This window comes from Poecile atricapillus, chromosome 11 (assembly GCF_030490865.1).
Source record: "Poecile atricapillus isolate bPoeAtr1 chromosome 11, bPoeAtr1.hap1, whole genome shotgun sequence".
NCBI classification, from domain to species: Eukaryota; Metazoa; Chordata; class Aves; order Passeriformes; family Paridae; genus Poecile; species Poecile atricapillus.
This window is the reverse complement of record NC_081259.1, coordinates 16,618,315-16,632,539: the sequence shown is the minus strand read 5'-3', so window position 1 is coordinate 16,632,539 and position 14,225 is coordinate 16,618,315. Positions and strand designations below refer to the sequence as shown.

General features: G+C 41.8%; 1 protein-coding gene across 7 annotated transcripts in view; it reads right to left on the bottom strand.

Annotated features, from left to right (window-relative positions):
- Positions 1-14,225, bottom strand: part of TLN2 (talin 2) — a 132,286-nt gene that overhangs the window by 52,281 nt on the left and 65,780 nt on the right. For all 7 annotated transcript variants that reach the window (XM_058846577.1, XM_058846572.1, XM_058846574.1 and 4 more), the window contains 11 exons: positions 12,420-12,600; positions 10,463-10,576; positions 9,721-9,829; positions 8,420-8,628; positions 8,178-8,276; positions 6,949-7,116; positions 6,003-6,297; positions 4,931-5,097; positions 3,713-3,841; positions 2,173-2,286; positions 259-372 (listed from right to left, as the gene is read on the bottom strand). In XM_058846577.1, the coding sequence (XP_058702560.1) occupies positions 259-372; positions 2,173-2,286; positions 3,713-3,841; positions 4,931-5,097; positions 6,003-6,297; positions 6,949-7,116; positions 8,178-8,276; positions 8,420-8,628; positions 9,721-9,829; positions 10,463-10,576; positions 12,420-12,600 (1,699 nt within the window). The remainder of the gene's footprint in view (positions 1-258; positions 373-2,172; positions 2,287-3,712; positions 3,842-4,930; positions 5,098-6,002; positions 6,298-6,948; positions 7,117-8,177; positions 8,277-8,419; positions 8,629-9,720; positions 9,830-10,462; positions 10,577-12,419; positions 12,601-14,225) is intronic.

Here is a 14,225-nt window from a genome sequence, read left to right as displayed (position 1 = left end):
GTACAGCAATGAATGTTTCTTCTCCACAATCATACATTTCTTCTTGTTACTTTTAACCAGTGTCAGCAATTTTCACTCTCTACAGATAAAATGCATTTTAGCCATCTAACCTGAGGGACTAAACTCTTGTTATCTGTGGCTCAGAGTTTGCAGTGAACTTCTTTACATGGTTCTTACTGGTTATTCATCACAAATGAAAACATACAGCACTAAAAAAAAATGTTTTTTCCATCTACTGCAATAATTGGTTCACTTCACCTGAAGGAAATTCTGGCTGGAATTTATTAAAGCAAGCTGGGCACTGAGGTCTTCGGCCTGAGCTTGACTTCCTCTTACACCCTGAACCAGCTGAGGAATGTGGTCTGCAACATTCTAAAATGGACAAAGGGAAAGGATTTTTAGCAAATAAATAAAACATCAAAATCCTCTGAAAATAAAACAAGCAGGCTTCCCACTCCCCTTAAAGACAACTCCAGTATTCCTAAGTAAAATATTCTTGTCCTGTCAGTCACAGAATTAATTTAGGATTGGAACATGGAACCAAATTAATATACAACAGGACTTTTTTAGAGATGTTTTATTTAAGAAATCATTATTCAATCTACTTATTAGGCTCCTACACTCCTCTATTTATTAGAGGCTTCTACAAGACAATCCAAGATTTTTATGCAGAATTATGTACATCAAGTACTAATTATTTCTTTTGCCTGTTCAAATGCCAGTAGTGAAGGTGCCAGACTTTTTCAAGAGAATGTCCTGCTTTCAGAAAATCATTATCTTTTACAAACACCTCAGCCTTTCCTTGGCTTTCAGCAACACAACATTAATAGCATGGCTGGAATATCTGCAAGCATATATGGTTAAACCTTCACTCCTGATCTGTCCACATTCATGGTCCTTGTCCATCCATTTCACAATAACACTTGAACAGTGCAAGACTAAATTACCACCACCACAAAAATGTAACAAGATAGATACTAAATCTTCTCTGTTATCTAATAAATGAGCATCAAGACAAAATTAAAATGAACAGTAAACAGTAGTTGCCATGTTGCACTTTTTAAAAATCCATACTGAAATAGCAGCTCTCTACAACACAATTCTGAAGTGTACTTGAGCTGTCTTATTGAATTCCAGCATTTCTTAGGATTGCACCATGACAAGAAGTAATTGCAGAATGCTGATGTGGTTTTTAACAATACAGTCTTTAATGGCTTCATTCTTGCTCCCCACATAACTGCCCTTTGATGCAGAAGAAAATCCTTCTGCATTCTACTGTCTTTCGCAAATGTGGCTTAAACAAAAAGGAACAGCTTCTCATTAGACTCTGAATTCTAGCTTGGAACTATAGAAGTGTCTTTGACTTTGGGCATACCTTGAAATCTGTGATTTTATAGATTTAACTTCAAGCTAGGAATCATGGTTAACCCACTGTAAGGTCTGTTACTTATGTTTTTATGGTGACATTTAAGGTCCCAGTTGCTTGGAGGCAGAACATCAGAATAGCAGGAGCAGTTGTTAGTTATATAACCAATTATGTAACTGATATGTTAAATAAGAATTTCACTCTGTTACAGTATAAATCACTATTGGTACTCCATCCTTCATTAGAGAAAATCCAAAGGTTACCTTTGCCCCACAACAGACCTCAGTCCCATTTCACTGCATTTATGATTCAACAGCCTGTTTTGATGATCATGAAGCTACTCCCCTGCTGAAGATCACACTCATACACTGAATGCATGGCCAAGGCTTAGAACCACAGTCAGGGAATCACCAATTCCTGAGCAACTGGACCCCTCTGTACAGTGCTCCAGCACAGCTCTGCACATGTTCCAATGATCTGTACCAAAACTTGTAATAAAAGCACTTCAGGTGAATTGGTTGTTACACACCTCTGCATCCTTTTCTAAGGTGTGTGTAACAGCTGAGTGTTACATGGCACTAACAACAGCTCAGCTTTGCAGAGCTCTGCAAACAGCAATGCCTGGATAATACAGTAAAGGAGGGTTCTCCAGAATCCATGCATATGAACATATAGAGTGTTGGGCAGTTTGGGTTTTTTTTTCAAGCTCCCTTTGAGGTTGCAACAGTATTATAGAAGGTGATGCTCATCAATTCCCCATAAAGCAGAGTTCAGGAGTTATTTGTCATGGGCTGTGCTGTGTTTACCTTGCAGCTCTGCACAAGTTGCTGGTGGGCTGCTGTGTTCTTATTGGAAACAGCTGCATTCTGAGAAGCTGCAATAGTCTGAGTAGCAGCAGCTGCAGCTTGTTTAGCTGCAATCTTTGGAGAAAAAGAAAATCAAATCAGTGCTGAAACTGAGTAATTCAGAGGATGAAACACACATTACTACAGGCAACTTCGGCAGTAACAACATCACAAATTAATAATTTTATTCCTTAATTTGATTTGCCTTAAGGAAACCTCACCTGACCATCACTGCTTTTCTCTCAAGGTAAAAATTATTTGAATACTGTTATCCCTCTCCAATTTGTCAATAAAGAAAAAGGCAGAATTAGAAGCATTCTATGCCCTTACTCTTTCATAGCTTAGGTTTCAACAAGAGGAAGATAAGTGAACTACAAACAGCAGAAATGGTCTAAACAATGAGCTCCTTATGAAGGCCAGAGAAAACAGGCAAAGCACATGCAGTGCTTCACACTGCTACATGGATACCTCTGAGCCAGGACAAAAGGGAGCCAATTTCTGCTGAGACTGCTCTATGGCAAAAGCAAAGATCCTAAAATGACATAGGTACAAAATACTGGTATTTCTGAGTCTAGAAGCATTGTGAAGATGTTCTGCAAATATCTATGAATGTTATTATCAACATCTCCCTATTACAAAAATAAAAATTCAACCATTTATCCAAGGTACTTCAGCATGTTGTACAACACTAACTGGTCCACTAAATAGAAGCAAGAATGAAGTGTATTACACATTTTACTCCTTTGTAAGGCAGTATACGTTATAACAGCAAAACATATAAAATACTCTTTGTATAAAACTTGCTTGAATGCAGTTAGAAAAATACAGATGTCAGCCTTTATTTCCTAAAGCAGTCCTGATATTTAGTTCTAGACAGAGACAGGAATTCAAGGTTTTTCTGGAACATGGTCACCTTACTGCATTTGAATTAGACTAATGCAAAAATCACAGTTGCAAAATTGTGAAAACTTTCTTTTTTTCATCTGTCTTTTCTTCATTTTAGCTGAGAATGTGATCAAACTTTGCCTACAAAACAAACTTCCATGGTATTTTATCCTTACTAAATCGCCTTTCTCCCTCTTGGCTGGGCCACTAGATAGGATCTATCTTTTTACTTCTTTTTCTGCTTCTTGATGCTGAGTAATTTCCCAGTTTAACTGGATATGCTGTGATTCAACTAACTTTGTACAGAAATTCATATGGAACTCTATATCCTAGTAAAGCCACCAAGAAATACTGTGTGTAAATGGCACACCATACAGATAAATTAACACAGCAATAAAGTTGTTTCAGCTCAGCTGTTTAATTTTAGGACTAAGCCACCATCAAATGCCCTCTGAGTCAAATCCTTACACCACTTTACCACATCTGCGATACAAGATACTTAATTTTCTGAGGACTTATGATATACTGGCACATCTAATTCTAAGCCTCGTACTCTGGAACTGAGCTTACAGTGCTGTTATTCTCTGCTTAGCACTTTCACTACATGGTTTCCAACCTCTAATCTGTTGACAATTTTCTTCTTGATGGCATTCTGTGCAGCAGCATTTGTAGCAACCCGCAGTCCCTCTGCTGCTTCTCTCAGACGCTGCTGTTGATCCTCGTTTTCAGGATTGGCTGCAGCTCCCTGCACAAAATTTCCAAGCAAAAACCATAGGTCTGAGTGAAAATGATTGGAGAAAATGTGGATGAACATCAAGACCTAAGTTCAGACAGTATCTGCTGCATTAGTGTTCATTTCCCTTAAATTATCATAAGGAAAGTTAGAAGAACATTTAAGTATTACAAAACTTCAAGGCAAAAAGTCTAGTGGAAAGCTGTTACTGTCTTGTCTGGTACTTAGAGGAAGAAAGTTCAACATTTGCTTTATATACCACTTAAGGTGCTTGGGAAAAAAGCCTTTTTCAACTGCTTCCCCTATGATCTGAAATAATGTACTTGTATGAATATAGGTTTTTGAAAAAAACACAGGTTTTAAAATTCCCAATTCAATACGTCTTTCAGTAATTACAGTCCAAAACTTGAAGTTTAACACAGTAGATTTTCTCCATTTGAAGTCAGAAAATACTGGCAAGTCAAGGATAGACAGCCAGGCATACAGATCCTTCTGGAGTCCCAGCAGAATAGCTGGCTGGCCCTGCTGCTGTGAAAACCATTTCAGTGCAGGATCTGGGAAACAATTCAAAGGACAAATTCCTCCCTAGCAGACTGGAACAGGTTTCCAGCATAAAAAGGGAAAAGTTGTGATGTTTGTCTCTCTTTTGAGAACCAGGAGGAAAGGATGTCAAGGGGAACAATACAGGCAGGATTCCCCAGGTGGAGGAAACTGTTTCTCAGACAGAGGGGAGTTGCTTTGTAATGACTCCAGTAAGAGATTGCTGTGGTTCTGCTGTTCCATTTGCACTGGTACGAGGCCCTGCACCATAGCAGGGCTCAGGGTAACTGTCCTACATGGCTTGAGTCATGACCAACTATGGACACAGGAAAGCAAAAGCAGTGCAAGAAGACCTCTTAAAACAAAAAAAAAAAATCCAGGTAGCTAATAAACTGGTTTTTGGATTGAACCTAGGGTCAGTCATTACATGCCAAACTTATACAGGATTAAGAGAAACCATCTTTACTATCAGCCAGATCCTATTTATAAATCCCACATACCCTCTCTCTTTGTTGTGGTACAGCCTTACAATTTTAAGCTGACAGTTCACTTTCCTGGTACCTTTGCAGCTTCAACCATGCGGGCTGTGGAATCTGCCAGGAGCTTTGCAGCAGCCAGAAGCTTCTTGGAGTTCTCCATGTCAATCTCTGCCTCTGCATCAGACCTCATGGCATTGACGAGATCGGAGGTGGCCTGAGCCAGCACCCTTGCCTGCCGCACCATTTCACCTGGGGAGCACAGCTGCGTTTGTACTTCTCCTTTCTGCACTTCAGGCTTGCTTTCAAAACTCAGCATCGTTTCACAAGGCAGAAATGAAGTTACATTTGCTGATGTATTTTTTCACTTGAAAATGATACACACACACATATACATGGGTAACTAGCAAGTTTCATAAACAAATCTTGGCTCCCAATATAAATGACAGAAACCACTACAGTGAAGATTAAGAAAAAAGTGTCGTATTTGCAATCTAGATAGTAAGACAAAAACACACTATCAGTATTTTTAAGTAATTTTCAATAGAGTTCAAGGAAACTCCTGTCCCAGCAAAGACTAATAATTTTGCTTTCAAATCACAGCCAAGATTTCATTCCTTCAATAAAAAAGTGCCCACCTTCTTCCTGTGTTTCTGGGGACTTATCTTTTGTCTAATATAAACCGAAAACTTTGTCAGAAAACACTTAGCACCATTAAGATGGTTTTAGCCAAAACCATCTTGTTTCTTGCTTTAGAAGCTGCACTTTTTCAAAACATCCCAGAATAAAAATCAGATTTAAGTTTTAAAACCTACAACAAAATCTATGCATAGTAACTCCAATCACTGAAGTATTTGCCCAGGTGCCTGTCTTCTCTGGAGATGAGAAATTTCTATATAATTCTATGAAGTGAAGCAGTGGCAGATAACAGACAAAATATTACAGTGCTCCTTCAGCATGGTATTGATTGCTTTCACTGAATATTTACTCCATCTAGCACACAGCTGTGTGCATGTTGCTAATTCATATTATGGGCTGGAACACTACCCATCACAACTAGCTCAGAAGCAGAAAAACAGAAGGAGGATTTTTACTTTCTTGACTTGAAAGGTGCATGTGTGAGTTGTGACAAGCTAGTGCTGTTTGCAGGAACTCACCAGCATCTCCCATGGAGCTGAAGATGCTCTCGGTGACACACATGATGGTGTCTGTGGCCTGGTCGTAGCGGCCGATGGGCTCTCCCCGGCTGGCGAACTGGCGCACGTGCTGCAGGAGGTCATTGAGGGCCTGGCTGACCACGCTGGCAGCTGCACTCACCTGCTTCAGTAACTCACTGTCATCTGTAGCAGCCTGGCAGGCCCGCACACAGTTCTCCACTGAGCGGTCCACCAGCTTCCCTGCCTCAATCAGCTGCTCCTGGCACACTGGGGAGCTGATTGTGGGACTCACCACCTGCATGGAGAGAGCATTCAAAAATGGCTTATTTAACAGGCCATTGGGAACATGCAGCAGCACTCAATGGACACATGCTCTGCCCCTTCACAAACACCACTGCTGTGGAGGCTCCAGAGCCAAAAGCCATCATGGTGTGGAAAGAGGCCTACAAGGCTTTTCCCACAGTGCTTTGCACCTCCATTTTGTTCTACCCTAGTTTATATAGCCAGTTAGCCTGTTGGCTCTCCCTCCCTTTTTATCTTCTATGTCTCTTCCCGATAAAGTTCTCCCTTCCCTGTTTCCCTGCTGGCCCCAGTTTGGTGCAGTCCTCTCCCCTGTGACCCCATTAGCTCTCCCTCTCCATGACCTCACCTGTGCACCACTTTCCCCTGTTCCTATGGGACCCTCTCCCTTGGATCCACCCCCTCAAGCCCACATATATTCCTGGACCCTCCATTACTCCCTGTTTTTGTTCCTGGACCCGTTTGGTGCGTGGCTGGAATAAACCCCACTGGAACTCCACACACAGACCCTCCCTGCCTCCCTGTGGTGTGTCTGAGTGTGTGGTGTGTGTGACTGCAGCCTGCCCAGACACTGACCCCCCTGGAGGCACTTTTGGGAAGGCAGTGTTGCCTTACCATCCACACCTGACACTACACACTGCCTCACCTTAGCACAAGCCACAAGCTGGGAAGTAGAGAGTGCACACTGGGTAGCAGCAGCAATGACCCTGTTCTGCAGCACCGAGTCCTCAGCCACCTGTGCTACATTCTTGGCCTTCAGCACCAGCATGGCAGCAGCATTGGCAACAGCTTTGGCCAAACTCATCAGAACATCCTGGTAAAGGGAAAATACAGTCTGTGACATTAATACACACTCAGATGTTAATTCCTACAATCACTAAGTTCAAATAATTCCTTCCCGTTTCCCCACCTAAAATCCCATCCACATATTCAGTTCTTTAGTAGGACGGAGTTTTCCTAATGCCTCTACTGTTAAAATGATCTGGTTTTCCAGTAAAGAAAATACTTCCAATACACTTATTTATAATTTCAACTACACAGCAGACAAAAAATCTTGCATTTTAAAAATCAAACCCACTATTTTTTGTTTTGCTCTTAGATATGAGAAACCATCCCTTTCCTTACCCGCTTTCTCCAACACTCCATAACACATATAAGAATGCTTAAATTCTCTTTCTTAGCCAAGAGCTGTAATACATATATTCAACTAGGAATACAACTGAGAACTCTGATGATCCAGATTCACTGCTGGATGAAGTGGTAAAAATGGTCTGTAAGTTGTATTAGCAGACACCTTGCACACAGTGCACTCCAGAGGTCTTTCTGCTGCTGAAAAGTACCTTCCCCTGATTCTGGTGCAAACACTTGCCTGGTATTCAGTGAAAAAATCCACACGTGTTTTTCACAGAGGATTTAAGAGCACTGGTCTTAAACTGCTAACAGCAAACACTGTTAAATCATACAGCATTATGATTTTGTAATTGATGCTAGTATTCATCTTAAAGAAATTCTGTTTGTTATACAATTATTTTTTTCTACTCAGTTTACCAAAAGATTTTATGAACTTCTGGTTTACATGTATACATACAGACACAGCAAACACACACATAAAACCCACTATATTTAATGAGAAGAAATACAGTGCAAAAAGCTCTCCATGAAGCATGACAGCATCTGTATGATGCACAGAACGCAGTAAGGGGTCCTGTGAAATCAGCACTCTGTGCCTGTGTAATTAAAACCAACTTCAAAATGGATTCAATTTGCACAGAGTAACTCCAGCAATTTCTAACCACACTTTGAGCAGCCTGGTTTCATGCAGGCACCTCCTCATTACAAAACAGTTCTGACAGTGACAAGCACCCCCCTCATTACCTGGAACCTTTCATCTGTTTCATTCTCTCCAATTTGCCTCAGCAGCTCCCCGCTTGCTTGTCCAATGCTTCCAGCTGCAGTCAAAACTGTCTGGCGAGGCTGGGAAGAGGCAACAGTGAAATGCATTAATTCAAAGAAAACAAGCTTTACTTGCATTTAAGATTTCCTCAAGGAACTTCTGCATTAGTGTGCAAGCAATACTGCCAAAAAAGAGGGAACCTGAGAAGTTTTTCTATGTTCACCTCTCCTGAAGTAGGCTGCACAGCCTTCAGCAAGTCTGAGACAGCACTGGCCAAGGTTCGAGCAGCTTTCAGGAGGTCTTCTCCACTTCCAACTTCATCATCCATAAGAGCAGCAAGCAGTTTCACACCTTTGGACATCTCAGTGAGGTTGGAGGAGATGGTTGTAATTGCACATCCCACAGCAGTGTAATCAGTGTCAACTGGATCTCCTGCAGAGCAAATGTTTTTCACTGATCAGAATGCTTTAGTGGCAAAAAAGGAAATGGGCAGCCACAAGAGGCTACACCCTGGTGAGAGATAAGAGATAGCCAAGTAATGTGTCACTTAAAAAAATTAGAGTGCTATAAATTTTCTGATTTCTACATTTCTTCTGCAATAATCTATCCTCTAGCAGAATGTTTCTTCATTCAATGAAATTTGCTGAGAAGCCCACAGTTTCAGCCTCTTTCAATACTAAAAGGGCCTAACTTAACACAGTCTTGTCTCCTTTAAACCCCTCACAGCTCCCTCAACTTGTAATTTGCTGAAGAAAAACCACTGTCAACAAAAACATCATCTCTCCTTAACTGCCAGATCAATGATGCTTTCTGGTAGTAGCAATGATGCTTTCAATGCAGCTTTCTTGTAGTAAACTTGCAACACTCTGTTGGATAAGCAAGCTACATTTCACCTTCACTGACTATCATACCTTTAGAGAAACTGAAGATGGAAAAAATTGCGTTGGGAGGGGCACCAAGTTTGTTCCATATGCCAATGCACTTAGCTATTGGCATGTCTTAAGGAAAATTTTCTACAGCTGCCCCATACTCAGTTCATATGTTACTGTTGGGGGTTAGGTGTCCTTCTTTTAGTTCTGGCTCACCTGTGGAATTTTCATCCATTAGCTGCGGGGAAAACCTGACTGTGGGTACTCAGTGGGTGCTTGAGAAACACAGGGAGCTTTGGCTGGGCTCCTCCATCCCTTCCCGTCCCGGCCGAGAAGGGATCACGGGGTCCCTGGTTCTGTTTTATTGTTAATGCTGTAGTTATTGTTGTTTGTTTGCCTTGTTATAACAAGGCAAACACACCAGTATACACCTTGTATACACACCAGTAAAGAACTGTTATTCCTATCCCAGATCTCTGCCTGAGAGCCCCTTGGTTTCAAAATTACAGTAATTCAGAGGGAGGGGGTTTACATTTTCATTCCAAGGGAGGCCCCTGCCCTTCCCAGCAGACACCTGTCTTCCAAATCAAGACAGTTACTTGATTAAGATTAACAAATAGGAGACTGCAAGGAAATCCTTCCCATTGAAATTTACCTGCTGTAAGGTTAACAACAGATGCAGTTCCTGCAGTGATCGCATCAACCTGAGAGTGTATTTCATGTTTGGATTCATCAACCTTGTTTTGAACCCATACTCTTGATGCCTGAAGAGCAATAACAAAAGGAAGAATTAAGGACTGCAGTGAGGTTCTGTAAGGCCAAGTACCATGTACATATCCCATTCCTTTGAGAACTTTTAAAAGTGAAACAGAAGACAAGCAGCAGGCCCTTAAAGTGAAATATGAAAGCAAGCATTTTCTTCTGCTGATTCATTCATTACAGATTTAATCTCACATTTCAACAGCTGCCTTTTTAAGGTAAATGCCATAAGAAAAGCTAAACACTCTTGAGTGACAGTCCCCCTTAAGCAATAACCCTCTGGTTCTGTCCTGCTTATGAACACCAGAATCATATTTTGTTCTTCTTTTCCATGTCACTGCGAGGCAGTAAGTCCCACCATTAATATTGCCCACAGTTTGCATTTAACTGTACATATGCCTGCAAAACAATAGCATTCCAGGCAGGTTTATGCAAGGAATTCTGCTGCATCTGATCTCAGGAGACTGATTAGAGTGAGGCAGACCACTGTACATGAATTCCTTAAAAAGAGCACCAATTTTTTACCCCATGTTAAAAGCTTTGTCAATATCACTTTAGATCTGGGGACAATGACTAAAGTGGTCTGTAAATAACCCAATGCCCTAACATCCATTTCTGTGTGGATTAGAAGAACTCACCATGTCCTGCCCCAGAGGTGGCAGGTTATCCACTTCACTGAGGTCGGCCTGTGCCTGCTGAACCGCGTGCATGCTGGTGTTGATGGTGCCCATCAGGGCCTGCTGAGCTGAGGTCTGCAAGGCAGAGCAAGGCAATGGCTGTGCTGTGTTCCAGAGACCACCTCAAGCACATGTCACATGTGTGTGAAGAGACCCTGGGTGACAGCAGTCCAGCAACCAGCCCAGGCCACTGCAGAGAGCTGCCTTTTCCCTGGCACAATGGAGAAAGCAAAGCCCTCCAATTCTTCTCACAGTCTCAAATTCTGCCATTTTACACTCTGCTGTACCTTCACACACACATGAAGTGTTCAACTTTCTGAGCTCAAACAATGGCCAGCAGACACACACAGACCCACTGAACTGTCTTACTGACCTACATTTGAGCAACATGGAAACTCTATTTGCTTCTAGGAGATCATTACTGATTTCCTGGGAGAGCCTCCCAGTGGAATCCAGGATGATTCTAAAACTCAATTATCATCAGTATGCACAAGCTAAGAGAAAACTGAAGGGGTTTAGGCAGAGCAGGATGCTGTCTGTATTGGGTGTCTGGGGCAGAGTTTTGGCTGCAGGGGTGGCATCTGGGAGAATTAGCCAGGGGCTTTCCCCACATTGGGCACAGCTGGCTCTAGTCAGCTCCAACAGACCCAGCACAGGACACAGCTGAGTACAGCACCCAAACTGATGGCACCTCTGGGAAAACACTGGTGAGAAAGGGCAGTGAGGGGACAAAGGAGCTCAAGAAACAACCTTGCAAACGCCAGTGCCTGACAGGGATGTGGAGGGCATGCTCACGACAGCAGAGCTGAGTTTCCTTAGCCTGTGGGAGAGAGCAAAGTGCAGCAGGTATTTCTCTGCAGTCTGTGGAGAGGGCTGTGTTGGAGCAGATGCCCCCAAATGTGCCACAGTAGGTGAATATTTCCCTGAAAGGAACTGCAGCCCATGGAGAGCCTGTGCTGGAGCCTTGCCAGGAAATAGCCCAGTGCTGCAGCAGGATGTCCTGAAGGGAACTGCAGCTCATAGGGGACCCTCACTGCAGCCAGCTTATCCTGAATGGCTCCAGCCCACAGGGAGGACCTGCTGGAGCTGGGGAGAAGTGTGAGGAGCAAACAGAAGCAGAGAGGAGCTGCTACAAGTTGACTGCTTGTGAGCAAGGAGTAGAATAGTCAGAACTGAAGGAGTCAAGTTCAGTCTGTAAGAAAGGGGGTGGGTGGGAAGGATTTTTAGTTTTCATCTGTTTCTCACCATCCAGCTGTATTTTAATCAACAATAAATTAAATCCATTTTCTCTAAGCTGATTCTGTCTTGCCCATGAATATAATTGATGATCTCCCTTTTTCCTGACCTTCACTGATAAAAAGCTTTTTTTAATCTTGTATATCTTCTGTACACACTTTGATTGAGGAGTCAGAGTGGCTGCTGAGCAAGCATCTGGCAAACAGCCAGGTCAATTCACTACACAGACTAAACTTCCAGTAGTATGTCATGATTTTAAGTATTGATTATATTCTCTAAATGCTGTTTAGGGCCTGTGAAAGCCTTTCAATTTAAATGAGAAAAAGCACTATCAGCTTTAAGCCAGCTAAAAAAATTTCTAAGCTGGTGGGTTAGTGATAAGCTAGCCTTAAGTAAGCCTTATCCTCAAAACTGCTTACTTTTGCCAGTCTTTAAACCATTTTTTTTTTCCCTTTGAATATTAGTTTTAACTGCTTAGAAGTAAAGAAAAGGCTGGAGCCTGCTTTAAAGAAAACAAGAAAATAAGTCAAAATGTGACACCCTAAATATTTAAGGGATACTCAAAACTTAAGCTTGCTAGAACATAGCCAGGACTCCTGGTCTTAGAAACACGTATAACATTCTGTTTGTGACTACTTGCTGCACAGACAGGTTTCACACACAAAACAAGGAGGTTCCTCACGAGTGGGGGCATGTGTCCTCTGTGCATCTGGCCAGTTGTGACCTGCTGCTGAGGAGAAGGCATGATGCCAATGTTGAAAGTCTCGGGGCCGCTGGAGCCCGAGCGCATCACAGCCGGCAATGCCACAGAGCCGTGCTCCACCTTCCCGGTCCGGTTAAACTGCTGCTGCAGAATGGTGGGTCTGCAAAAAAACACCCAACACACATTTAGTCAGCTCCTGCAAATAGAGCTCTGTCAGCTGGCCTTCCTCTAGGATTTAAATTGCATTTCACAGCATTTGGAGAAGCTGGAAAACTTTATGGCTTTTTTTTCTAACCATTTTCTAACATATTGGAATAAAGATAATCTGGGGCTTCTGGCAGGTCAGTTACTAACAGCACTGATGAGCAGGCACCAAGGAAAGATGGCAAAGTGCAGTTTTGTTAAACATGATACAATAGCTTTACCCCTTCTAGATGCATGGCAGACACAACCAGAACATGGTTTATGGCATAACAACTGTTTTGTTTCTGTTGTATCACAGGCTGATCAATAGAAAATAGAAGCATGAACCTAATGGAGATCTTTTCTGAGTACTCCCTAGAACTGGGAAAAAAAACAACTTTCTTTCTTCCCCCTTTATACAAACAAGCACACACAGTTCTTGCAAATAATCTGGCAGTCCACCAGATACTGGGCTGGAGAATAATAAATAAAATTACTGCCATCCATGGTCATGAACTGCCTTGCCAGATAAACTGCCCATATTTAAACATGATTCAACCTTTAATAGCTAGAAGTGTTGACAGAAATTCAGGCTGTAACAGCAACACTCTGCTGAGGGAAAAAAAAAAGTGATTTAAACTATGAAAAAATCTTGTATTTATCTAGTACAAGTTTTGGGCTTCTCTGCACAGCACTTAACTAACAGTATATTCTGTAAGTGATTTGGAAAGTGCCATGTCAAAATAAAGCATATCTGAACATGTGTGATCCATCAAAAGATGAAATTTCCCATAAGGCCACATGAAATACCTAAAACAGAAATAAAAAAAAACCCCAAAACTATCTCATACAAACCGTATGCTTAATAAATCAAATGGACTTTTCCCATACACACTGCTGACACTGCCACCCTCAAGAGTTCCAAGACCTGAGTATCTCATTACAGCTTATAATACCACAAATCTGTTTCTATTGTTTCACTGTACAGAAAAATTTACATGCCTTTTCAAGAGTGTGGCCAGCTCCATTGTTCTGTGTTTTGCTATATTCAATTACTCTCCCATCAAAAACATAACCTGACCTACTCGTACCAAACCCTTTCCTCCACCACACCACACATCTGATGGTGAAATAAGCCAGCTCTGCTCATAACACTGTACAAATGACAGTTCCATGGTTTCCAGTAATTTGATACTATCAGACACAATCAACTAAAACCTTATAAATCATACATGAAGATATGTATTCAATCATACATTGAAGAACTTTTGAGTTCTGCTTCATTGTCCCCCTCTCTGCCCCAGCATTTTACTGAACTACAGCCTGAGTGTCTTTGTTCAAGGGTCAAGTTAGCACAAACCGGTGCCATTGCTGGTTACCCTAACCAACAATTTTGTGCAACAAATATCTGCTCTTCAGTCCTTAAATGAAGCTAGGAGCCTGCAGAATTGCCTGGGGACAGTACTTCCTTCTGTTGAAATACTCCGTAGAAAACCACTAGTAAAACTACTCTTTAACAATAATAACTGCACTACTTCATTTGATAAAGCTGCTGCAGCTAAATGTGGTGCTCTTAAAAACAGACCATTTCCTCCTGTTGCA